Source organism: Lycorma delicatula, chromosome 3 (assembly GCF_047948215.1).
Source record: "Lycorma delicatula isolate Av1 chromosome 3, ASM4794821v1, whole genome shotgun sequence".
NCBI lineage: Eukaryota > Metazoa > Arthropoda > Insecta > Hemiptera > Fulgoridae > Lycorma > Lycorma delicatula.
In genome coordinates this window covers 51,436,381-51,461,765 of record NC_134457.1, presented here as the reverse complement: position 1 = coordinate 51,461,765, position 25,385 = coordinate 51,436,381, and the positions used below count along the sequence as shown (strand labels likewise).

Sequence of the window (25,385 nt, the reverse complement as noted above, 5' to 3'; positions counted from 1 at the left end):
CATTTTATGTCTACCTAATCCAAATAACCACAAGCAATAGCAACTCATACCAGTCTGAAATTAGCAACATCAATCAGTCAACATAGCTGTAACAGTAGCCAAAAACGTATTGAAATAATTATTAAAAATATTTTGGATATCAGGGTTTTTTAAATGTTGATGTTTCATACCCCCTTAGCCCAAAACATCAAAAAAAAGTTATAGAAATTTTTAGAAGATGTATGTGTGTTGGCTTATGTTTTATTATCTCTCAATAAGCTCAAAATATTTTCTTTGAAAGTGGCTCCAAAAATCTCTAAATATATTTTTCAAATTGATGAAATTAAATTTGAGACAAAATTTTAAAAATACTGGATGACAGTTTTTATCATTTTGAATTTTTTACTTTTTGTATGGCAGCTGTAGAAAATTAAACTTTTCTGTGAATATGAAAATTTAGAGTGGAAGTATATTATTATTTCTAACAGTTTTCATCTGATATGTTGAAAACTTGTTGAACAAAAAAGTTGAAATTTGGCACATTTGTGCCAAATTTCAACTAGTGACAAATTTGGACACCTGTCCAAATTGCTTGATAAACAGCTAAGATATGCCTGAAATTGTTAACGTGGATAGAAGATGTATGTGTGTTGGCTTATGTTTTATTATCTCTCAATAAGCTCAAAATATTTTCTTTGAAAGTGGCTCCAAAAATCTCTAAATATATTTTTCAAATTGATGAAATTAAATTTGAGACAAAATTTTAAAAATACTGGATGACAGTTTTTATCATTTTGAATTTTTTACTTTTTGTATGGCAGCTGTAGAAAATTAAACTTTTCTGTGAATATGAAAATTTAGAGTGGAAGTATATTATTATTTCTAACAGTTTTCATCTGATATGTTGAAAACTTGTTGAACAAAAAAGTTGAAATTTGGCACATTTGTGCCAAATTTCAACTAGTGACAAATTTGGACACCTGTCCAAATTGCTTGATAAACAGCTAAGATATGCCTGAAATTGTTAACGTGGATCGTAAAATTGTGTTTGAACTGGCCCAAAATTGTCAAATTGCATAAATTTAACAATCTCAGCTTTATATTAACTGATTGGAACAAAGAGGTGTCATTTTGTTCATAATAAAACATTAGTTTTGTTCAAAACTAATATTTACAGAGTTATTATGATTAAAAAATTTTAATGACTTCCATTTTGGAATTTTCAATGATAAAATTTTTAAACTTATTTACTTTGTAGATATGTATTGAATACCTAGAGTTGAGTTCTGTTTTATTACCTGGGTTCTACGTGCAACACCAACACATTAAGTACGTTTTTTATAGGCTCCGGAAAATTTGGTTTTTGTTTACAACTTTTACAATTTACACCATTCATCTTTATTGGATATTTTTGCAAGGGTTGATTTGTGTTTTGTGCTAATAATTTAGGGTGTGACTAGGAGTTTTTAAATATTTAAGGATTTTTGTTGGTGGGTAGCCACTAGGCTATCCTAGTCATTAGGTTAGTAAGTGGTTGTTTTGGTTAACCACCCTTACTGGGACTGGGCTTGTGCTGTATTATACTTTATTTGTTTTGGTTATTTTCTTCATTTATTTAATATTTTGTTACAGATACCTGAAATATCTCTTTCTGCCTTGCTAGGCAGACATCTTGTTTGTTGATGTGTAGCTAGCCCTTGTTGATGTGTTGCTAGCCTATCATTGGCTCTTTGGTGACTCTGGTTTGTTTATATTTATTGTACTTAGTTGATTTATCTGTTGTTTATCTATTTTGTTTTTGTTTTGAATATGAATAATATGTCTTGATTGAGGTAAGACCAGGCAGGCAAAACTTTTTGATGACATAGTAACCAAAGTTCAGCACGATGATTCTATATCATTGTCTGATGATGATGGGCTGAGGACTGGACCATCAGGAGTCCCTGTTTGTGGGAATAAGGACTATGTGGTTCAAGATTTCCAGAGGGCTCTTGGTAGTGCTGGGACCTCCAGTCTTCTTTTAAGAGCTTTTGATGAGCATTATGCAACAGTATTTCATGTGTTCCAGTAGGATCAGTAAAAAGACCTTACATGAGGTGGTTGAGAAAGAATTAAAGGAACTTAAAATGATCATGACTGTTTTGGTGAATGGTTATGAGTTGGTTGTGACTAAGCCTCCTGTGGTTAAGGAGGTTGTTAATGTTCGTACTCTGGTACCACAGTCATTGCAACCACAGCAGTGGAGTGAAGTACTTAAAGGAAAGCGTGAGACTAGTTTATCTCATTTGCAATTCGAGATCCTAATTTAAATTTAAAGGAAGGGGCTGCAGCAAAGAATAGTAAGCAGATGAAGGATGACATTCAAGTTGTCCTGCGTGATAAAAGCCCGAACCCGAGGATTCTGAATATCAGAAAGACTCAAAAGGGGTTGGTCATCGTCACAGATGACAAGGAGCCTGTGAAGGTTATTTCGGACTCCCTAAAGATTGGTACATCTGACATGAGAGTTGCCCCAAAACGAATGAGGCGCCCAAGAGTTACATACGATATCGATAGATGGCTATCTGAGGATGAGCTGCTGATTCTTTTGAGGCAGCAGAATACTCAGATGTATGAAGCCACTTTCAAGGCCGTGTCAGTTGCTGTTCAAATCAGGTAGACAAGAGGCAGAGGTTTATCATGGTTACTCATGAGATTCTTGATAGCTTCGTGAAACAAGGCAGATTGTTCATCAACTTCTCTTTTTGCAGGGATCAAGAATGCTTAGATGTCCAGTGCTGCTAATACGTTCATATGGCCAAGAATTGTAAACAATTGGCAGTGTCTGCGCACATTGTGTAGGTGAAGGGCATCAGCATGAGGTTAATTGTTGATGAAGATGGTGGTTTGCGTAATTGTTACCAATGTAACATTCCAGTTCAGCAGGGTCAGCTGCTGCACAGGCATGTGGATTGGAAGAAGTTTGTCAATCTTTTGTCACCCAGACTTTGTGTTCTAGATCAGGGTCTGGACACGATTGGCCTAGAGGACCTGCACAGTAAAAGTAGAACTAGGCATGCGATTTGTGCTTCTGTGAACTCAGTTAGCTAGTTCAGAGGGTAACGATGAGGACGTTCAAGATGTCCGGATAAGGCCTACAGCGAAGGCAGAAGCTGAGTTTAAAAATCTCTGATGTAAATGTCTATTGAAGCATTTACATCGATGGCATCCTAACAAGACCTGGCTTATTACTGTGAGATGTAAAGCATTAGAGGGCGAAAGACTCCTGTTAAAGTCCATCAGGGCTAAGAATAGGGTTGGTGGTGTGGCGACCAGAAGCATCTCAAGGCGGGTGTCTTTGCCTACAGAGTTGAAATGGCCTAGAGGACCTGGCAGAGAGGTTAATAGCAGCTTTTATGGATGCCACAGTACTGTTCAAGAGAGGTTGGCCCCTTGGAATACAGAGTGATCAATATGAAGAAAGCTCTCTGTTGTTTATAGAGGGACTCTCAATGTGAGGGTGATCCTGAGCGGCAAGCAGTTCTTATTGGTGTTTACAGGGATTGGAGATGCAATTATTTTCATAAAGTCTGGATAGCCAAGAGGGACTCGTGGCATTCCTTTGTGAATGGCCAGGGAAACAAGGATCACTGAGGAGTCATGTGTAGGGTTCTAGGACATAAATATAGAAAGGACGTTCTTCTGTCTGCTCTCGACCCGGCAGGGCAAGGTTTCAAATATTTCAGCAATTTTACTCAGACTATGCAACAATCTTCTGCCTGGTGATAGTGAAACTGGAGAGACCGCATACCATCTTTGGGTACAGCATGAGATTGCTTTGTTTCATGGGGATGCATTATCTATGGAGATTGGTGAGGTCGAGGAGCATCGGCTTTTGTAGTCTTGGGTAGAAGTAAGGTTTTTAATGGACTGATGGCTGAGTTCCTTGTTCGCTTGGTTGGAGTTAACAAGAGATTTATCACACACATATTTAATAAATTATTGTCGGGCGGGTTCTTCCCAGTGTGCTGGAAGAAAGGGATTGTAAAATTGTTTAAGGGAGGTAATAAGGATCCAACTTTTAGTTCATCATATTGACCCCTGATTTTGCTACTGATTATTAGCAAGGTATTTGAGAAGGTGTTGTATCTTCATATAAATGAGAGGTTGGCCTCATGCGGGTTAGTGGAAAGTCAGTATATTACAGGTTTCACCCCGGAAAAGGCACCGAGGATGCCATACTTATTGTCGACCAGTGAAGCGGAATGTGTCTTGGGGATCTTCCTAGACATTTCTGGCACATTTAACAATCTGTGGTGACCCTCTGCCATTTTCCAGTTACAGAGGTGAGGATGCACTGAAAATGAACTGCAGGTGTTGAAAGTTATTCATCAGAATGTGTTGGTCCGCGAGGGTAGCCTTGAAGTAGAGAAGACACTATCTAAGGGTTGTCCCCAAGGCAGTGTGTTGAGGCCTCTCTTGTGGGTGGTAAATTTTGACTCTCTTCTGCAGTTGAGGTTGCCCAGTGGGTGTCTTGTTGTAGTTTTGAAGACAATGGGCTCTTGCTGGTCGAAGGAGGTCGAGCTCAGGGTCACTTGTGCATGCAGGATGCTTGAACTGTAGACTCATCAACACAAGATGATTTTCAGCCCAGAGAAAACCACAATGATGCTCCTCAAAGGCTGTTTGGCAGAGAGTCAGCAAGTTCAAGTATCAATGTCAGGCCATTGAATAAAGTACATTCAGGTTCAGAAGTACCTCAGGGTGTACCTTGATGAGAAATTTCAATTGAAGAGGAATCTTCAATACGTCGCAGAAAAGGTGTATAGTGCCTTTTTTGGGATCCAGCATGTAGTCTCGATTTTAGGATCCTAAGCATCCTGTACAAGGGCATTTGCAAAGCAATTATGTTGTATGCTGTGCCAGTTTGGGCAGATAGGATAAAATTTTGTAGTTATAGAGATATATTGAGGGTCCAACGACTGTTGATGGTAACTGGTAGTTACCGGACGATTTCACGGGAGGCGGTCTTACTGGTTGATATTCTAGCTCTTGAGAGAAGGAGTGGTATGTTGCTAGAAAGTTCGGTGAGTTGACTGCCAAAAAGATTCGGGATATCAAGCTACATGGTTATGATATTATATGGCATGAGATGGACAAGATGGGATGAGACTATTGATGGGCAATATACAAACAATCTAATGTCTTCACAAACATTAGAAGCTTGCAGCACACCTCATGGGTTTTCCCTAACAAGTACTAAACTCAGTTTCTTACCAGTCACATGGCCTTCAGGGCTAGACTGGCTGAGTTTGGGTCTGTGCCCGTAGTGTAAGGTGTAGGACAATACCTTCCATGTGTTGTATTAGTGCGCTAAATATGATCTGGAACATACCATTGTAATTTGTTGACTGGATACCGTAGGAGCAATTCTTGCAGTCAAAACTGGAAGGACCTGGCTGAATGGTCAATGGTTGCAGAATTTCTGCATTATTTGGCTAGGGAATAGATTGCGGGAGGAATCTAGACTGCTGCTTGGTCTTGTTCCTGCGTACTTTGTTTTGCTATGATTCCTTGTTGGTGTTGTTTTTGTTTTGTTAGTTTTATTTTTGTGTTTTTCTGTGGTTGTGTCACATGTGAACTCACTTTACCTTTCGGGTAGGTAGGTGATTCAGTTCCTTTGACAACTATAGTTTTCTGTCTCATGAGAATGTGGCTTGTGGCATTTGCATCAGTGGCATTCTGGGTCAAGGCATTCGAAAAATGTCATATGCCAAAGTTTAAAAGATGACCTCTGGTAAAGCCCATTAAGGCTAGGTACAGAAGGGGTGATTGGAGGGAGAGTTTCTTCCCCTAAGGAATCAGGATGTTTTATTACCTTATTTATGTTAAAAGTGGTACATTTATAAATGCTGTTGTTTTTATGATCAAATTTTTGTACTGTTTTTCAGGTGTAAAGTATTAATTGCCATTGATGGTTTTAATCAGTTTTTTCTACAGTTTTCTAATATAAAAAATGCTGAAAAAAGAATAGTATTGCCTGATCAGGTAACTCTGGCACAGACGTTCTTATCAGCTGTACGTGCTGATTGGGTAAGTTGCTAAAATAGTACTACACAGTTATTTGAAAAATGTGCTACAGTACTTCAGGAGCTGATTTGGGACATTAATGTAAGCAAACAAAATTCTTATTAATACAGAAATTTATTGACTTTCCTAATCAGAAATGATTTGTGCTTTAGTTACAGCAAAATCATTTCTCAAAAACTTCTTGGGATACAAAACTGGAACCGTTTTATTCACTTTTTCAGGTCAAAAAACATGTAAAACCAAATTTGCATCTTAATTTGGTCCCAAGAATTTCAGTATTGGTTATTTTACTGGAAATTAGGGGTAAAACTTTTGCCAGCCATAACTCAAAAACAAAATGTTTCCAGACATTATTTTGTTTAATTTTGTTGGAACTTTCTTGGTTATATTATGTCCCAAATTCAGTCTTGACTAAAAAAAGTATTTCTTAGTATGTAAGTCTATAAAGAACTGTTTTTTATGTTTAGAAAATGTGATTAAAGGAAAAGAAAAAGAGAGTTCTGAAAAGAACTGATTTCTTACCCCTGAGGTGGAAGTAATGAACAAATGAATGTACAGTATGACTGCCAGCACTGGCTTGGCAGAAATAGTGAGGATTGATTGATGTGGGAAGGGATAAATGTGTACAATTTCTAAAAGGCATTTAATTTTCTGAGTTGGAACTGTAAAGTGTCAGCCATTGCCAATTGAAGGTATTTTTTAAAAAGTCTAAAACAAAGTGTAGACTGAGATCTTAATGTTTATCAAAACAAAAAGATCTCAAATTATTTTGTGTCAAAACATAAACATTTTATATTTTGACACAAAAAGCTTGGATATATGGGCTGAGTAAATCAATTTAAAAAATCCCCAGTTAAGGAATTAGGTAAGTTTTCCAAGAAAAATTGTCAATAAGAATATCTGAAAAATATACTAAAGGAAAGATTATGAATTATAAAAATCAGCTAGTTAGAACTCTAGATATAAGCACATTTTTTATTTTAAAAAATCTTATAGGCTTTTATATGAGATCAAAATTAAAAACTATTTCCTAAAATGTAGGTTAAAATTCATGTTGCATAATATTATACCGATAATACTTTTTTCTGTATGATTAGTTTCAGTTTAGAACTTATGTGAGAATGTTAAATGAATTTCTATAGTGTATAGAAACTTCTCCCAAAGCAACAACTGACGATAATCCAACATTATCACAGAAAGATTGTCCACCCTATAAATTAAAATAATAGCTGCAAATAAATCACATGCTGTGTATACAAAAAATGATTCAGAACAATTTTTTCATAAATAGTGGAAAAATTTTATGAACAGTGAATTTTTCAAAGTCGTAAATTTATTTACAACTTTTCTAGTTATGCATACATGTTCTTTCGACTTAATTTATGTATTACATTTATGTTTTGCATGTTATGTTTCATTTCTTTTGTTACGCATATTTAACTTGTGAAATAATTTGTAAATTTAAACAGTTTTATGTAGAACTTATACCTTAAGACAGACGAGTGTCATACAGGGGTATGAAGACTTGTTTTGTTTTCTTCGTCGTATACGATCTGAGTACATATACTAGTACATGTCAGTGCTGTCTTTCTTATGCTTTGTCTGCTATACAGGCACATTATATCAGTAACCAGTAATTGTATTGACTTGCGGCAATTAAAGCTCATGAAAGAAGTAAGTTCAAGAAATTACATGTCCGAAAAGACTTTTACATTGAGTAGAATATCGTAATTTGTTATTTAGTGGAATGCAATTATTTTAAAGATAATTATTTTTGTAAAAACTTTGATAAAGTTTTTTATCTATTGTTTTAATCTCAACAATATCTGTTGCATACATGAATAATGAAATATAATTCTCTTGTGGCTCTACCATGCTAATTTGGGTTTTATTAATAAGATAATATTTTATATATATGTTAATAAAACAAATAAGCCACATTACAATAAGTTTCATCCAGGTATTGTATAAAATATAATCGAGCTAACAAAATATATAAAGTGAGCAACGTAAAGCTTATAAACTACAATTAGAAATCCAAATTTCAATTCCGTAACAATTTTGCTATTTTCGTGCATTTTTCTATAAAAAATATGTGGGAATTAAAAAGATATTTTAATGAATCCAAATTGGATATTCATTTCCCAATTTAAAAAATAAATTATTTTTCTTATGAAAAAATTCCACTTTTGACATAGATCCCTCATTTCTAGTAACTATTTTTTAAATGATAATTTCATATCTCTCCAATAAAAGCACATGGTGCGTTGGTTTGTTTGATATATGTGCTCACATTTTTATTTTAGCTGCTGTTGGCACAGAGCGAACCAACTGGTGTACCGGGCGGCTGCACGCAACCATTGTTGAGCACTACCATCTAGCAGAAAAAATTGAACTAACAACTATATAGTAAATTGCTACTAACAGAACGTTGTTCGCATTAACATTTGTTATACTTATATTTTTTTATTTTTGTTAAAAAAGATCTATTGTAGACATTAGTTTTTTGAAATTTTTTATAAAAATATATAAGTATAGAAGCATCATGCTTCTTGATATGAACAATGTATATTTATAAAATATGTAAATGTATTAATCCGTTTAATATGTGTGTCACCATGAATTGTAATTAATGAAAATTATTAATCTTTTTTTTCTTTAATGAATATCTGTTAAATACAAGTTATCCTCATGTTTGTGAGAATATTAAGTATTGGAGTAATTGTTCACATTTCCTTTTTACCTCAAAACGAGCATACTTTTGTTTCATACTCGGCTCATTCTGACGTTTGCTACTAATTAACAAGCTTTCAATATAAATATATCGAGTGAATTGTTAAAACTTGTTTAATTGCGAATTTTGAATTTTTCAAGCTAACTTCTTATAGTTAATTTTTTGCCAAATTTCAGGATAAAAATACAACTTCATTTTAACAGAAATAAGCAGAATTTTTGGGTTTTACCAATGTAGATGTACCAAACTAACTATAGCGTTAGCAAAAATCATCACAAAATTGTGTTATGTGTGTGACTTATTACTATTTCAGATATTGAATTTTAGAGTCTCTTAAAGCACACGATTATAGTAGGCTATGAGTATAATGAATGAACTACTCTTTGTATTTAAAAAAAAAATCCATTAAGATTTCAGTCAAAAGTACATTTTATGCTTATTTATTTTGCTATCCTATATTTTGAAAAGGTATACAGAAAATTTGCAAAAATCATGAAATTTTAAGAAATAAAAAGAGTGGTAATCCTGTAATTAAAAATTGTTGACTGTAAATGTATATTTAGAACATGGCTACCTTGGGAGAGTGTTGTTTGCACAATTAAGTGGAAGAAAATTATCCTTTAAAACTCATTTGCATCTGGTTGTTACTGTGAAATATAAGTCTGCAGCTAGCAGAAATATCTGTGAATTTTTCGGTACTGATGGGTGCACAGCGAAGAAGAAGAAAACAAACAAAAGTGATGAAGCAATTGCCGTTATCAACAAGACTAGGCCTAGTATTTCAGCCAAGAAAGGCGATGCACACGTGCCATCTACATCATATGATTTGTTTGATTCTGGCTAAGTACAGAGATTTTTGAAAAAGTAAACTGTTTATAAAATTGCCAAAAAGTAGGCGATTCAACTAAAATGAAAATAATGTTGTCATTTTTCAGACATTTTTTAGAACAAGATATTTAAAAAAGCAGTAAAAAGTAATTTTCGTTACATTTCCTTTTATTTGACACCTATTATATTAAAATCTGTTCAATGACGTACGAGATTCAACCTCTCAAAATTGAGTCTATATAATTTCTGGTACAGTATAATATTATAAATATAACCTTGAGCATTATTTGAGCAATTTTCTCCATTTTTCTGGTTAAAAAGAGTCTGCTGTCAAATACCTAAAAAACATGTTATTTTCTTTTGCATTTTAATACAAAATGCCTTGTCAGCCTGATATTTATTTTTTTTCACTTTCAGCTCTAACTAATGCTGTGAAGTCTATTGAGAAACTGAAGACAAAAGTTGTGGTTATCACTGAAGGCAGTAATAGAATATCAATTACTAGATCACCTGAATATACTGTTGAAGTAACACCACAAGAAAAGCTTGATCACATTAAATCTGCTCATTCTATTGAAAGTATCCTGAAATAAATTTGTTACTTTGTCAGGTCAGACTTTGGTATTTTGTGTTCAACACATGAGCAATTTTGCATTATGACTATAATAATAGTGATTGTTTTAGTTATTCTCCAATGCCTGATTCTTTTCAACATTTAAAGTATGACCTAAAATGCCATTTTATTTCTGATAGTCATGAAGAAAGTGTGAAAAAATAGTGATGAGTTATTATGCAGAAAAGAGAAAGAGAATGCACTTTATTGTCCAAGTGCTGCATATCTAACTTAAAACACATCGTAGAAGTTATAAGAATCTACAATTACTAAACTACATAGCAGTGGAAGTTCTGTGAGATTTTCAGATCATTCAAAATAATTTTGCAGGTTGTTTTTACCACATATCTATTCTGCAGGAAACTGCAGCCTACATCAATGATAATGATTTCCTGTATTTTTTCTGCCAAAATAATTATTAACCACAGATCTAGGCATATTGTTAGCATGAGCTTCCCAATTTCTGACATTTCATCAGAACACTTGTTCAACTGTATTTATCTTAAGCAACATTTTTTTAAAGTTTACACTGGAAAAGGTTTGACGGAAAGTATTTCAAAATATGTTTGAAAAATTTGGTTTTGTTTCATCATTTTTAAGAACTAATTTAGTTGGTATGGTGATTGATGGGCAGTGTATTCTACTAGGTGTGGAAAAATACATGAAAGATGAACTTGTTCTAGAAAATATATCATATTTATTTACATATGATATATTATAAGCAAATATATATGTGCCTTTACCTGATATTCCACTGAGCAGCAAAAGTTTATGATCACTTTCTGGTAGAGTTTGTAACAAAGTACTGAATGAAATTGTAATATTTCTGAAGTTTTTAGTGTCACTCAAAGAACAGTGTCTGACTTTCCTGAATATTAATTAACACAACAAACACTCAAAGTTATTAAGATGGCAGATTTTTTGTTGAACTTGAACTTTCTGATATTTCCAAGAAATAATATAACTAACAACAAAGCAGACAAAAGGTTTGATTCTTTCAAAATGTTTTGACACAATTAGTGTTGCTCATATGTATTTCTGTCGTTATTCATATTCATTTCATATTGATAAAATGGATCTTTTTTTTAATATAAACAAATGTTGTACTGCATGACTGAGAAATTAAATTCTGTAAAAGTTAGTGAAAATATTCTTGATTTCAAGTATTTGTTCGAACTGGCAGACAAATCTTCATTAAAAATAATCTTTGAGTATTAAGTTATTGAAAGTTTTGCAAAGTACCATAGTTTCAGAAAAAATCTTGAAAACTGGGGTTCTGATATTACCTGACTAAATGTCCTGCAGTCAGTGATTTTGTAATATGAACAGATTAGTATACTGATATGTTGACTCATATACTCATAATAATAAATGGACCTCCTGCTGGTTATAAAGGAAACAAAAAATTTATGAAATTGATTGTCAGAAATATGGGACTTGATACTACAACTATTACAAATCATGTTCAAAAATGAATATCTCAAGTGGTAACATCCAAAGTTATGAGGAGGATCCAAGAAGATTTAAATGAATCCTTGTCATGTTTTAAAATATAAGAGAACTTATAATTAAATAAGCTTTATCTGGTTTTAAGAATTAAAAAAGTATTATATATTCTGGCTTGCTTACTTAATCACCTATTAGAATATATATCTTCATACATACTCCCACTATATATTTCTGTACGTAACAAATTCACTAAAAGAAAATATATATTTTTAAAAACCTAAAAAATTTCTCAATTTTTATCTCTTGACAAAAATCTCTGGACTTTGAGAGCCAAACTGCATCAAACAATTTTTTAATGCCAATTTATATTATGCTACATGTAAAATGCTTGCAGAAAAAGTTTTTTTTCCACAGACTGTTGCAGAAAAATTATAAATACTGCTTTGGGGGAAACTGGTCAAGCCTTTGTTCATGTTTAATAATAAAGTAATTAACTATTCATTGCTAGTTCTTTTTTTCAGCATCGATTCACTGAAGCACTCTTTTACTTATTACTGTAGTGTAACAAATGAGCCTACAATTTAAAAAATGTTATTTTCTAAATAATTTTAATAGAATAAAAAACAAGAGGATGAGCATATCTTTTTTTTTAAATTAATTTTTTTTAATACAAATAATTTTGCATAGTAATTTAAATAAATATATCAAAATTTCATTATTTTACATACCAGCAGATTCAGGTTTTTAAATAATGAATATTCAAAACTGAAAATATAATTATTGGCGTGGGGGCCTCACCCTACCGCACTTAAACCTCTTCCCACTCGTAATGTTATGATTCTACCACTTCTGTTTTTCTTTTCCTTAGATTAGTTTAGGTCTCTTAATTTATAGTTACCTCTATTTATAGTTGTCAGGTATTCTAAATTATGTATATTTTTCTTTAGTTTATTTTCTTCTTGTGTTTGTTAAACTATACTTTTCTTCTTGTTTCCATTTGTTTTTATTCAGGAAGAAATTTTCTTGCAGTTTCTTTGTGTCCTTGTTTTTCTTTTCTTTTATTTACAATTTGAATTTTCTGGTGTTTTCTTGGAAGATGTCTTTAATGTATGCATGTGTTTTTTTTTTCTTAATAAAGTTGTGCTTTGTTTGGTTGAAACTCTTAAGCTTATGTCAGCAAGAGCAAAACTTAAAAGGCATTCTGCTGTTGCTAATTTTAAAATATCATGACAGTTATTAAGTTACAGATTGATTATAGTTAAAAAAAGGTTTTACCTACGTATGGTTATATTTTTATTTAACCCTTACCCAATAACAAAGTCAGTATTGTGCAGTAAATGAATGAGGAGTTCCTAATCAAAGTACAGTGCCATTTTGTACATTTCACAGTTTATAAACTGCAATATACTTTCAAATTCTTGTTAACTGTTCTAACTTTATAAAATATATCTGTTTTAGCTTTTGCTATTAAAGTTTTTTAATAGCTCTCTCTCTCTCTCTCTCTCTCTCTCTCTCTCTCTCTCTCTCTCTCTCTCTCTCTCTCTCTCCCTCTCTCTCTCTCTCCCTCTCTCTCTCTCTCTCTCTCTCTCTCTCTCTCTCTCTCTCTCTCTCACTCTCTCTCTCTCTCTCTCTCTCCATCCCTCCCACCCTCCTTTCACCCTCGCTCCAACTTCCCTCCCACCCTTAATTTTTTTGGTATTTTACATATTATGGTGGCGTATTCCTTCAAAGTATTTCCCTGTAATAGTTCCAGCATTTTTTTCACTACTGGTAAGCTTCCTGGATTTCTATTTGTACAATGGAGTGTAGATCTCGTAGCAAATTCTCTAATATCTTCATTTTTGAAACACAGTCTTTCCAGGTTGATTTTAGTTATGTAAAACATCGGCAGGAGCAAATTGTGAACAGTAGAAGGAATGAGGAACAACATTAATAACATTTTGTGCCAAAAACTCTGATATAAGAAATGGCACTTGGGCAAGTGAAGCATCCTTGAATTACTGTCCAATGCCTCTTGACTGTTTCTTCCTCGCTGCTTGTTTAAATTTTGGATTACTATTAAGTAAAGTTCTTTGATGTCTGCAGATCTTGCAAACTACTAATCAACTAAATGAATGTGAAGACAATTAACCTTGTTGGAATTTTATGATCAGAGATCCTGTTTTATGTTTGAGATTATGATTTTTCCCATTGCAGTGATTATGGTGTGGTTTTTTTGTCATAAGTTTGCACTTATTTCTCATTACCTGAAATTTTTAAAAATATTTTTGATTCTTGATTAGCAGCCATGACAATGTTTTATAAATCTTCATTTCTGACTTTCCTCAGAGAATTGGCTGACAATGTTTCCCTATATAGTGGCCATTTTTTCCAACTGATCAGTGTTGTTTAATACTCATGAGTGTTCAGAATTTATTGTTCTCAGTTGTTATTCTACCTAGTTTGAGACAATTAAACCATTTTGTATGGTGCATGAATTACTTGCCAGAATGTATTGTCACATTTTAAAAATCTTAATGGAAGTATTTATTTCTGTTAAAGATATTACAAATGAATGTATTAAAAAGTTAATAATTAACTGAACAGTTATTCTATAACTGTTCAATTTCTATAACTGTTTTTGTTTGGATAAACAATAAGAATATATGAAAAATTAAATCATATTTTGCTGCCAAATAAAATTTTAAAAAATTGTTATGCAAGTGAAGTAATATAACTCCACAATGATAATTTACTGTTATTAATCAAAAGCATGGTTAAGGAAATATTCTACTGTTCTCCAAGGATTCAGTGGTGCACCCTATCTGTGCGTCGGGAGCAGCAGCTTCTCAGCCTATACTAGGCTCAGGCCACTAGCTGAAGGTACCCTCTGGCAGCACACAATAACAAGCCAGCTTGCACTTGGCATATTGAGGCCCTGACCATGAAAACTCAGCCACCTATGACTAACACCTTACAACTAAATATACCCACCCATTGAGGAGCGACAGAAAGACCCATACAGGGTGGGCCCATCAGTCAACAGTGAGCTGGGGATGAGGCAAAGCCTCCCCCATTCTTAAAGGCATGCACACACATGAAATAGATACAAACTGCTGTCTTAAGAGCGGCACGATAACAGGGCACCAATTAGCCGAACTGGTGGGCTTCCCTGTCCCCTTAGTACTCATATTAGCAAGGTTTCCCTAGCAGAAAATAAGTTTGTAGTTATTAAATTTTTGGTTTTAGGAGGCTGACAAAAATTACTTTAGCCAGTAGTTTGAAATTTCATGCAACCCCTGAATTAGGAAAGAGAATACAAAATAATTCCATTAGCAGAGTTGCCACCAGTAAAGGAAAATCTGTTATTCAAGCTACAAATAAATGATTACTGTGAAGCAGCCAGAATGATGGATTATTCAGTTCCCAATTATGTTACTCTGTAACATAATTAGTTGAGAATACTGAGTTGCACAAGCCATATTCCATATTTCTTAAAGGAGTTTAATTAAACAAGTAAATTATATACTATTTGTTTAGTATAATTTATACCAAACTATATAACTTTTTCCTTTTTTTATATTATTTTTATTGATATTAGTAAATTTTAGTTGTCACATTTACTTTCAATATCTTAATTATTGTAAAAAAAAAAAAATTAATATTTGAAATTTTCAATGTACACCATTATGCCAATTGAAATAAATAGTAATAAAAATGTTGAATCTGGTTTTATCTTCCAGATTTCTCTTTAATGTAAAAATGTATTGTACTATATTGTACAAATGTATTTTATTACTTTATATGATTTACTACAAATTTCACATTACACACAGTATTATAAAACATCATACCTGCTGTAAAGAATATTTTAAATCTTCTATCCTAAAGTTTTCCTTTATTAATTAAAGAATTAATGTAATGATTCACTGCTTTATCATATATTGCTTGAATCAGACATTCAACACTTTGGTTCCTTGAATATGACCCAATTAGAATCTTTATTTTATAAAGAAGACCAGGTGTATATTCTAATTCAGATTATTGGAAGGTCACATTTGATAGTCCTTTTCTACCAGATTGCAGTAATTTTTCCATGGATTTACCATAGTAAATGGATTATGGTATATTCTTTCACTTCTTGCAGTTGAATGTATTTTTGAAAGGTTTGAAAAGCAATAATTGTCTAAACATAACCATGTAATTTTTCTGTCTGAGTTTTGATCTCTTCATATTTTAGCAGTTCCTGAAATAATATTTTTGTTGTATTTTTTGTTCAGTTGACATTGAAGATATTATCAAATTTAGCAAAACATAACTGTGTAATTTCATATTATGTTCATGTATAAATTGAATACTAGTTTTTAGTTATTACTCCTAAAGAAATTCTCCCAGGGTTAAAATCTCAAAAGTTGTTTTACCGGCAAATGTGTTTCAAATTTTATTTCCTTTAATTTTTATCCCTCTAAAATCTTCTACTAAAATAATATCTATACCAAGCAAATGGCTTAAAGAAAAAATAAAGCTTTTCAAATTGTAATTTGTCCATTGAAATTTTTTTATAAAATCCAACCTAAGGGTATAAAAAAAGAAATTTCACCAAAGTTTAGTTAATTTTTTTGTCAAATCATATTTTCTAAAGTTTATCCTAACTAAATAAATTCTACAAATACATTTTTCATCAAGAGGGGTTAATCAACTTGTAATTTGTTCATAAAAGAGGTAGCAGACGACAAAATTTTCAGTTGTAAAATTGCAAAATCTGGTTAAAGTAAGTGAGTGTTGCAATTTTTTTTTTTTTTAAACAGCTTGTGTCCTTTGATTTTTAAACCTCTACAAACAGAAAAATAGACAAAATTTGGAAAATGGAGCAAATTAAAATAATATGCTGAAATTCCTTCAGTTTCCTATGAAATACAAATATAGTATAAATTTAAAGTAAATAGTAATTTACAGGCAAAAATGTAATTTTATTATACACAGTAATTAGATAAGTTAACTTACCTTATTAATCTTCTGTTGGAATTAAATTCTATATTTATTACATGAAAACTTATTCTTTTTAATGATTATATTCTCTGAAAAAAAAATTACAAATCATTAAAAAGAATAAATTTAATGTAATTAACATGATAGAAGTAATGAAAACTATATTGGAAATTAGTAAGGTAAGTTTAACTTATATAATTACTGTATTTTGGTGGTTTATATTTCATATATTATTAAATTTTATTGGAACAGTGTTCAAAATGTTACTGAATTATTTGTAGATGCAAAAAAAGTGATATATATATATATATATATATATATATATATATGTATATAATTCATACGTATTAATTAAAACATACTCTTCAAGAATTAGGAGTTTTTTCAAAAAATCTTTACTTATATCACTGAAAATAATTTTTTTAAAAATATTTTTGTTTAATGTAATACTGAAAAGTGTCCACATGAAAAAATGTGTTAACACATAAACAATTGGATAATATTTTACATGTAGATTGTTTTTAATACTTCATCTTCTTACACTTAAACAAGATGTGATACAATACAATTTTACATTTAATCTCTAATATTTCAAAAACAGTTAATCTGATTTTATTGGTGAAATATCAAACCGTGAAGCTATCTCTTACAGATTGTGATTTAGTCATTGACTCAAGATAATACGCCATGAAAAAGGATTTGTAAAATCTATTATCTTCTCTTTCTTCCGTTATTAACTTAATAAAGGAGTTATCTGGCTAAGTTTACATATAAAACCATTTTCAAAGAACAGTAGTGAAAGAAGCATTCAGACATACCAAAAGCAGTTCTTAAGTTTTAATCAAGTAAATACTGACATTCAGTAATTTATTTACAAGTATTTAAACACTTTCCATAAAGTTAGTAGTTAATTTTCTTTCCATTTAAGCAGTACTCTTAATTAAGTATTTTATAAAGTAGTACACCTATCTGATGATTGAGTTAACTAATTCTGTTGCCAAGCTTTTTAGATTGTATTTGTTAATATTCTCTCCTTAAAAATTAAAAATAATTTTGTTTCTTTTCTAGTCAAATGGAGCAGTAGTTGTTACAGTTGACCAGTTAAACACAAGAAATGAAGAAGCCTCTGAAAAACCTTTATATTTACTTGGAAAAAGGGTAAGTGATGGTTTAATTAAGGAAATTATAATGTTGAATTATTTCAATTTAATTAGTTTTGTTTTCACGGATAGCCAGAAGTCACTCTGCACCAAATTACACAGAATATCTTTTAGAGATTTTCGCAGTATTGGAAGTTTCTACCTTATTTTATTACACAGGATTGGTAAAATTATAGTCTCATAAATGTTTCTTATACATTAGTAATCTGTACAAAAATAATTCAATGGTGAGGTTACGTGAACAAGAACCCCCCAAAAATATATTTTCATAATCCTACATTGAAACTGTGTGAAGTTACACTTTTATGTTGAAAATATCATTAAAAATTTCCTATCAGTTAGCCGATTTTTTTTTTTAATAAAGTATTACTGAAATTTATAAAATTGTAAATTATATTAATAATATATATGTTACACCAGGTAGTATGTAACAGTTTTATACTGCATATCTAAGAATTATTTGCAGGCAGAAAGAAATTGGCTTTTACATAATTAAAAAGAATCTGCATTAGGTGGGTTTTTAATTTTTCTCCCATGCTGAAGTAAATTTAATTTTTTAAGTAGGGAGGTGGACGTATATCAGATGATTTCAATTTAAAATTGTATAAGAAAAACAGTGGTGAAACCTGTTTTTCTGTTCATGCCTTCATTATCGAGTTATAAGCATTCAAAGTTGCTTGACTGAAAAATCGTGTTAACAATAAAACTAGGTAAAATGTACTGCATGAACAATTTTATTGCATTTTACATTCATAATGCATCCAATAATGAACTTTAAACAGTGCTGTAATATTGATAATAATAAACAACAAATTAAACTGCTATAATTTTCTAAATAAAAATTAACTTCCTGTGTTAATATCAACTGATATTTGTTACTTATTATAAATGAAACAGATCAGCTGGAAATATTTTAAAAATGTATTGCAAATTTAATTAAGTAAATCAGCTGTTAATTTACTACAGTACAGTTTTTATTATGTTGAAACAATACAACTTATTAATTCTTCATTTTACTTTTTTACTTCACCATATTTGTAATGGTAAAGTTAGATAGTGCTAGTAAAAATTAAGTTGTAGGCCTAGCGATTCAAGTTTGTTTTGTGGTGAAAGTTTTATTATTAGTTTCCTCATTCATTTAATTAGTTTTATTAAATTAAATATTAAATCTTCAAATAACAATGCCTTCTTTAAGTGAAATATTCTGCAGGTGGAAAGGATAAAGATTTTCTTTCCGTAGGATGCACCACACTTTTCTGACAAACCATGCGACATGAAATTCACCTTGTATTAGTGCCTTGGCTATGCAGAATATGCTGACTCATACAATGTTCATCATTAACATGATTATTTACTTGACCTTCAACAGAAAAATTTGGAAACGACCCTTTCATTTGTAAATGCTGATACACTGAAGAATGTTTATTAGGTACAGAAAGAATAATACAATTTTCTGTCTACTTTTTGTTTGTTTTGCTTTAATAAAAAACAAATTTTTGAAAGTTTTTATTTACTTTTTATTATTATATTTACAGTAATTTTCTCAGGATTAATTCTCTACAAATTTTGTTACTAAACCCTTCCTCATTTATTAGTCATTTAACAAAGCTATTGTTCTACAAACATAAAAAACTTGTTTTTTGACACCTGATTTTGTGTTTTATGTCAAATGTCTTAAAAATTACGGAAGTTACAGTTCTGTGAAATGTTTTATTACAAAATAAAATACAAACTGTACCTGTACTCCTTCATTTGAGTTCCAAAAATTACAATAGGGCTTTTTTTTTATTACAAGAGCTGAAATCCGGGTGAAATCTTTCACTAGCTGTAACTTAAAAACAAACCATTTCCAGATGTTTGTTTGTATGAACTTTTCCATTATCACCAGCAGAACATGTCCTGAAAGTTTCTCTGTTTTTCTTGGGAGATTTTGAATAAAAGATTTGTGCGTAGTTACTCCATAGATTTATAGTTATTATTATATAGTTCCCTGCCGAGTTGAAGAGATGTGTATGACGTTATTGTTTCATGACTGAAATAAGTACATTAATTAATTTTTTTTTTTGTTCTGATAATGCAAAAAGCCACTTTTTCTGAGAGTCAAAAGTTACCAATCTGAAATGCGTTTTCTAGAGTAATGATTATCATAGGCTGCCCCTTTGGTGAACAGTGAAGGTTTGTCTGTAGTAGGATTAAATATCACCTGCATTTCAGTGGGCTTGGCAAATTCATATACAACTGTTTATTTGGTGGTTCTGTAAAGAAAATAACAGGAAACCAATTCACACCTGACAGTTTTTTTGGATTGGCTTGTGACTCTTATCAGGTCACCCATGAGGCTTTCCCTCTTGTGATCCTCTTCGAGACCCCTCTTGTGATGAGGGAAAAAGTGGAAGTCAGTCACACAGAGCCAAATCCAACGATTATGGCAGATGAAGATTAGGCCCAAACTTCAACTTGCAGAGAGCCATCACAGAGTTTGCGTGGTATCCATCGTGCATAGATTTTACAGTAAACCAATTGCTCAATAATGTGGCCTATTCATTCTTTAGATATGCCTAACCAAATAGACAATGCGTTGCTGGGTAATTCACTGGTCACTTTGAAGCAAATCATACTTTTGATAATCATCGCCTTTCAATGTTTCTCGTCAGTCACAGAAACTGGTTGTCTGCTGCGAGGTGTGTTCTCAATTGTCACTTTTCCAGCTTCACTTTCACAAAATTTCAGTGCCCACTTACTCACAGTCAGTGAGTCAACAACAGTTTTACTACCGTAAACTACTTTTAAATGATAAAAATATTCGTAGGATTCACATTTTCTGCTGTTAAAAATTTGATCACTGGGCGCTGTTTTAACTGTGTCTTGACCATACTAGACTCCCATTTTAACTGCTTCTGAAAACAAACCAGTTAATGGATTTCAACGCATTATTACAGGTTTGTAGTGGTAGATTTTAGCTATCATTTGCTGCCATGCCCAACTCGATAGTACCTTTTGTCACTGTGTAGCACACTAGTGCGCAAAATTTATCAGCCGAGCCTCATAAAACCATTACTGGCATTTAATATGCATGCCTATGGTTATTTCCATATTTTATTTCCTAAACAACATATACGAGTAAAAATATTGAAAACATTGTTGTCATTTGATCATTATTTCAATCTGTTTTAAGAAAATAATCAAGACTCATTAATAAGACAAATTCCTCAATAATATAACCTAGATCTGTAAGTATCAGTTAATAATAGCAGGAATTTTTCTCTAATGCCCGTTAGAAACAGTACACACCACATTTAATCTGTCGTATGACTAAACTCCATTTTTTTAATTGCGAATAAACAATTTAGTAAAAATATTTGAACAATCCAAAGTTTGTTAATACTAAGTATCAGTAACATTATGTCATATTCCTCCCTATTTGCCGATCAGTATTTTGTAATAACATACTCTGTTAACGTAGAATGTAATTGAATCTTTTCTTGAATTAAGTTTGTGTTGAATTATGTTCTTCACATAGGACATTACCCAGCACTATAACATTACACTGTTACAGAGGCAGTTGATGACTTCTCAAGCTAACTAATCATATTCTGAACCACAGAATATGTGGTTCACAGACCTTGTTTGTTTTGTACTGAATTTAACAAACTGAGATTTTTGATGAAATTAGGTTATTAAAGTGAGATTAAAATAAAGTAAAAACTAAATTTTTTATTGTAATTAATTCCAGAGGATTTAATAAAAAATAATCTTCCCTTATCAGCATTATCTTATCATCACTCTTTCTGAAGGAACCAGATGTCAGCTGGTGTCTGTTGAGCAAAGCAGATATATTCCACTCAAATAAATAAGAATTAAATGATCTGTTCTTCTGGCCACCATTTTAAAACAGTCTTATTGTGTGTTAGTACAATAGTTCACACTAGTCAAAGTTGTAATAAGGTTAAAAAAATTGCAAGTTATTCTTATCAAAGAAGTCAAAATGATATAATTCATAAGACTCTTACTTTTGTCCAATAATTAGATATCAATAATTTTCTATTAGTATGCAATTCTTAGAGAATTAAATAAATTTTACTCTGTGTAATTTTAGATTTAATACACTTTGCTAGTGCTGCCTAATCCTTGAACAATAGGTTGTAGTAGCACAGTGAGGGCCAGATCTCAGCCTTCTGGACTGATTACTTAGTTTCTTACAATTAAATTATAGTTAGTTGTTATTATTACTCTGTTTTTTTCTTAGTGAAGTATAGAGTATAGTATAGTATAGTATAATATAGTATTTGTATGAAGTGCTGTCATTTGTTTTTACAGGGATTTGAAATTCTTGATCCTTTTATACCAATAGAAGTTCCCGTACTGTCAGAATTTGAATTTCACAGTATGTTAGATTATTATGAAGATAGAAGATGGATTCAGAGACCAGGTGCAAGGGAAGAATTAGATTTCATCAGTTCAAGAAATCCATATTACTTAATGAACCTTTGTGCTCCTTTGTAGTTAACCATTTATTATTTTAGTTGTATCCAATAAAGTTTTTTTATTAATATTATTTTGTTTTATTATTATTTTTTTTTTGTGTTACTGTGGTTTTTTTTAATATGATAATAATATTCTGTTCTTTACTCTAAGTACTCATCTCAATAGTGGTGAAAACATATTGTGAAGAAAAAATATATTTATATATACATGTACATCTAATCTTTATTATTAGGAATGTTATAGAGTAAGTAAATGCAAAATTTAGTGAAAATAATGTATCTTTTAACATGAACATGCCATTTTGCACTCGTTAGGTTATATTGCTCTCACAGAATGAGCTCAAGGTGAAGACCTCCAAGTTAATCTTCTTTAAATATCAAAATTATGTCCATTTTTCGTAATATCATAATTTTGGTTGAAAATATCATGGTATGTTACTAAATCATGTACAGTTCTTGAAAGAATATGTATAACCACTTATAAAGAATACCACAGTAAAATAAATTTATGATTGAGTGCTACCAATAGCATGTTATATCGTTGATTATTTTTATATAAAAATATATTGTAAGACAACATGAGCTGCATGTTGATAATAGCAAGCATATTAACTAATTTTGGATGTCTTAAGATATAGACCACCCACTTGTTTGTTTTACTAAATTACACTTCTCTCTTGTCCATTTTGTCTTAAAACCTATTACCATAGGAATACTGAATTGTACTTCCTGTATAATTTCCAACAGTTCTAAGTTCATTATTTCATTTACTTTCTTGCCTTTCTCTTGTCCACATTTCTCTGCTGTAATAGAATTGTGGTTCCATGCAAATATGTACAGGATATTCTTCTAATTTGTAAGTCTGTATCTTGTCGCCAAATGGCTTCGACGGCACATGGCACTTACTGACCTAATGGTGGTAGACCACTGAAGGTTGCCGTTATCACTAGCAGAAATGCCGCAACCAGGCAGTCAATGTTGTTGGTCTGTCGACTAACATATCATCGGCAGAGGCGTGGCTATGTCCAATCTTCTCGACCAGATGATCTTTGCCCACGTTAGGCACCACTTGTTGCCGAATAGCGTTGACGGCACATGACACTTACTAACTTCATGGTGGCCCTGAAAAGGGCCGTTTTTGTATGAAATATGAACCATTGAAGCCATTTGATGACAAAAACAGTCCTTTTCAGGGCCACCATGAGGTTAGTAAGGCCCATGTGCCGTCGAAGCCATTCGGCGACAAGTGGGGCAAAGATCGTCTGGATGAGAAGATTGGACATAGCCACGCCTCTGCCGATGATATGTTAGTCGACAAACCAACACACAAGGCGCCCAACAACATTGACTGCATGATTGCGACATTTCTGCTGGTGAATCTAAAACCAGGTATTAGACATCTTGTTATATATAAAAATTATTTTTCCTAGTATCTTTTTTTATCAAAACTTACTTTACCTGCACTTTTTACTTTACTCCTTAAATAACTAAATTCTTCTGGAAAAGTTTATGTATTCTGGATAAGTATATAGATTGAACACAAAGTATTTGGTTTCGCAAATTGTTTATTAAGTACACAAAGAACATGCAAAATGCAGGTAACAAAAAAAATACTTAAACATTTTGTAGAATCATCTACCTGTTGTGATATATTTTTCTTGTTTCACTTTTAATAAAAATCGTTAAAACACTTTCAATATGGTTTTATGTTTCATTTATTTTCGTAGATAGAAAATAGGTGAAAATTTCTCACATAAAATAAGTTTTTGAAACTTATTTAATTTTTTCATTTACTAAAAAATGAACAGCTCTAAGTTTTAGTTTACGGCAGCCATTATCAAATAGAAAAACAATTTTTTAAATAAGTTTTATCTGGAAATGATTCCTTTGGAAAGCTCTTTAAAATGAGGTATTATTTGACCTCTAAAATTACATTATTACTTTATACAATTTGTCCCATAATTTTACGACTGTTAATTCATGTAAAAAGTACTTGAGGTGAAAGAGGTGTGTGACAGAATTTCTTTTTCTAAAAATAATAATATTTACTTTTAACGGTCAGCCCTTGTTCTGAATAGAATGTGATGTCACTTGCAGGACCGACATCACATTAATCTGGGTGAGCGTGGGATGTTGAGATGAGGAGGTTTATTCTGGTCAGTGAAGAAGGAGGTGCAGGAAAACCACTTCACTTTCTGTAATAAGCCAATGGCTTATTATTATTCTTGAGAATGGCTGTTACATTTTTTAAGATGACTTGTGTCTTTTATCAGGTCACTGCAACCATTCAGTTATAACACCTAACCACCAGTTTATCTTGAAAAAAATATTTTTTTTTTGCAAATTAACATGTATATAATTATCTTAAATGTATCAAAATATTTATACTATGAACCAATGATAAGTTATAAATGTTTATCATTTCATGAAATTTATTTGTTCCATGATTTACAGACATTGTAATATACTGTTTTATATTATAATACTGATGTAATATTTATGTATTCTAAACAATATTAAAAATTAGCTATTATCATTGATGTACATCATTAACATTCAGTCATCCATAAAAATATAATTTACAAGTGAAAATTTTTTCCTCTAAATTTTGTAATTTGATTTATATTTATTCATTACATTCTGTTTGATATGTGATTTCATTACATTGCACGTAGAAATGTGATAGTGTTTATGAATTAAGATAAATCTTATCTCTAATGTTACAAGTTTGGTTATTGTAAAGTACAATGATTTGTAAATTTTATGCCATATTTTTCAGTTACTCTAATCTCAAATTCATATATTAATTGCAGAATATTATTTCAAATTGCTAAAAAAAAATGGCAGATGACATCTTTATCAGATGATAATAGTCTTAAAGAGATTCTCATATTTATTAATCACTTATAACTGAACAAATTTAAAGGAATAATCTTTTTAAATTATACAGTTTGCTTGCTTTACCAGTAAGTATTATTCTGTGAAGTAAAGTTATGTTTTTCTATCAAGTAAATCAGTGACTAAAATAGGTGGTGCAAACAGTTAGTCTATTTAATCAGCTGAAGAACACAAATTAAGTTTTTATGAGTAAATTACATCAT

General features: G+C 31.5%; 1 protein-coding gene across 2 annotated transcripts in view; it reads left to right on the top strand.

Annotated features, from left to right (window-relative positions):
- Positions 1-22,355, top strand: part of mRpS29 (mitochondrial ribosomal protein S29) — a 36,649-nt gene extending 14,294 nt beyond the window's left edge. The window contains exons 7-9 of one of the 2 annotated variants that reach the window (XM_075359809.1): positions 5,910-6,051; positions 17,709-17,798; positions 22,118-22,355. In XM_075359809.1, the coding sequence (XP_075215924.1) occupies positions 5,910-6,051; positions 17,709-17,798; positions 22,118-22,303 (418 nt within the window). In that variant the 3' untranslated portion in view covers positions 22,304-22,355. Of the gene's footprint in view, positions 1-5,909; positions 6,052-8,354; positions 8,496-17,708; positions 17,799-22,117 lie in introns of those variants that run through there. The other variant, XM_075359810.1, reaches the window with a different exon arrangement.
- The last annotated feature ends 3,030 nt before the right edge of the window (positions 22,356-25,385 follow it).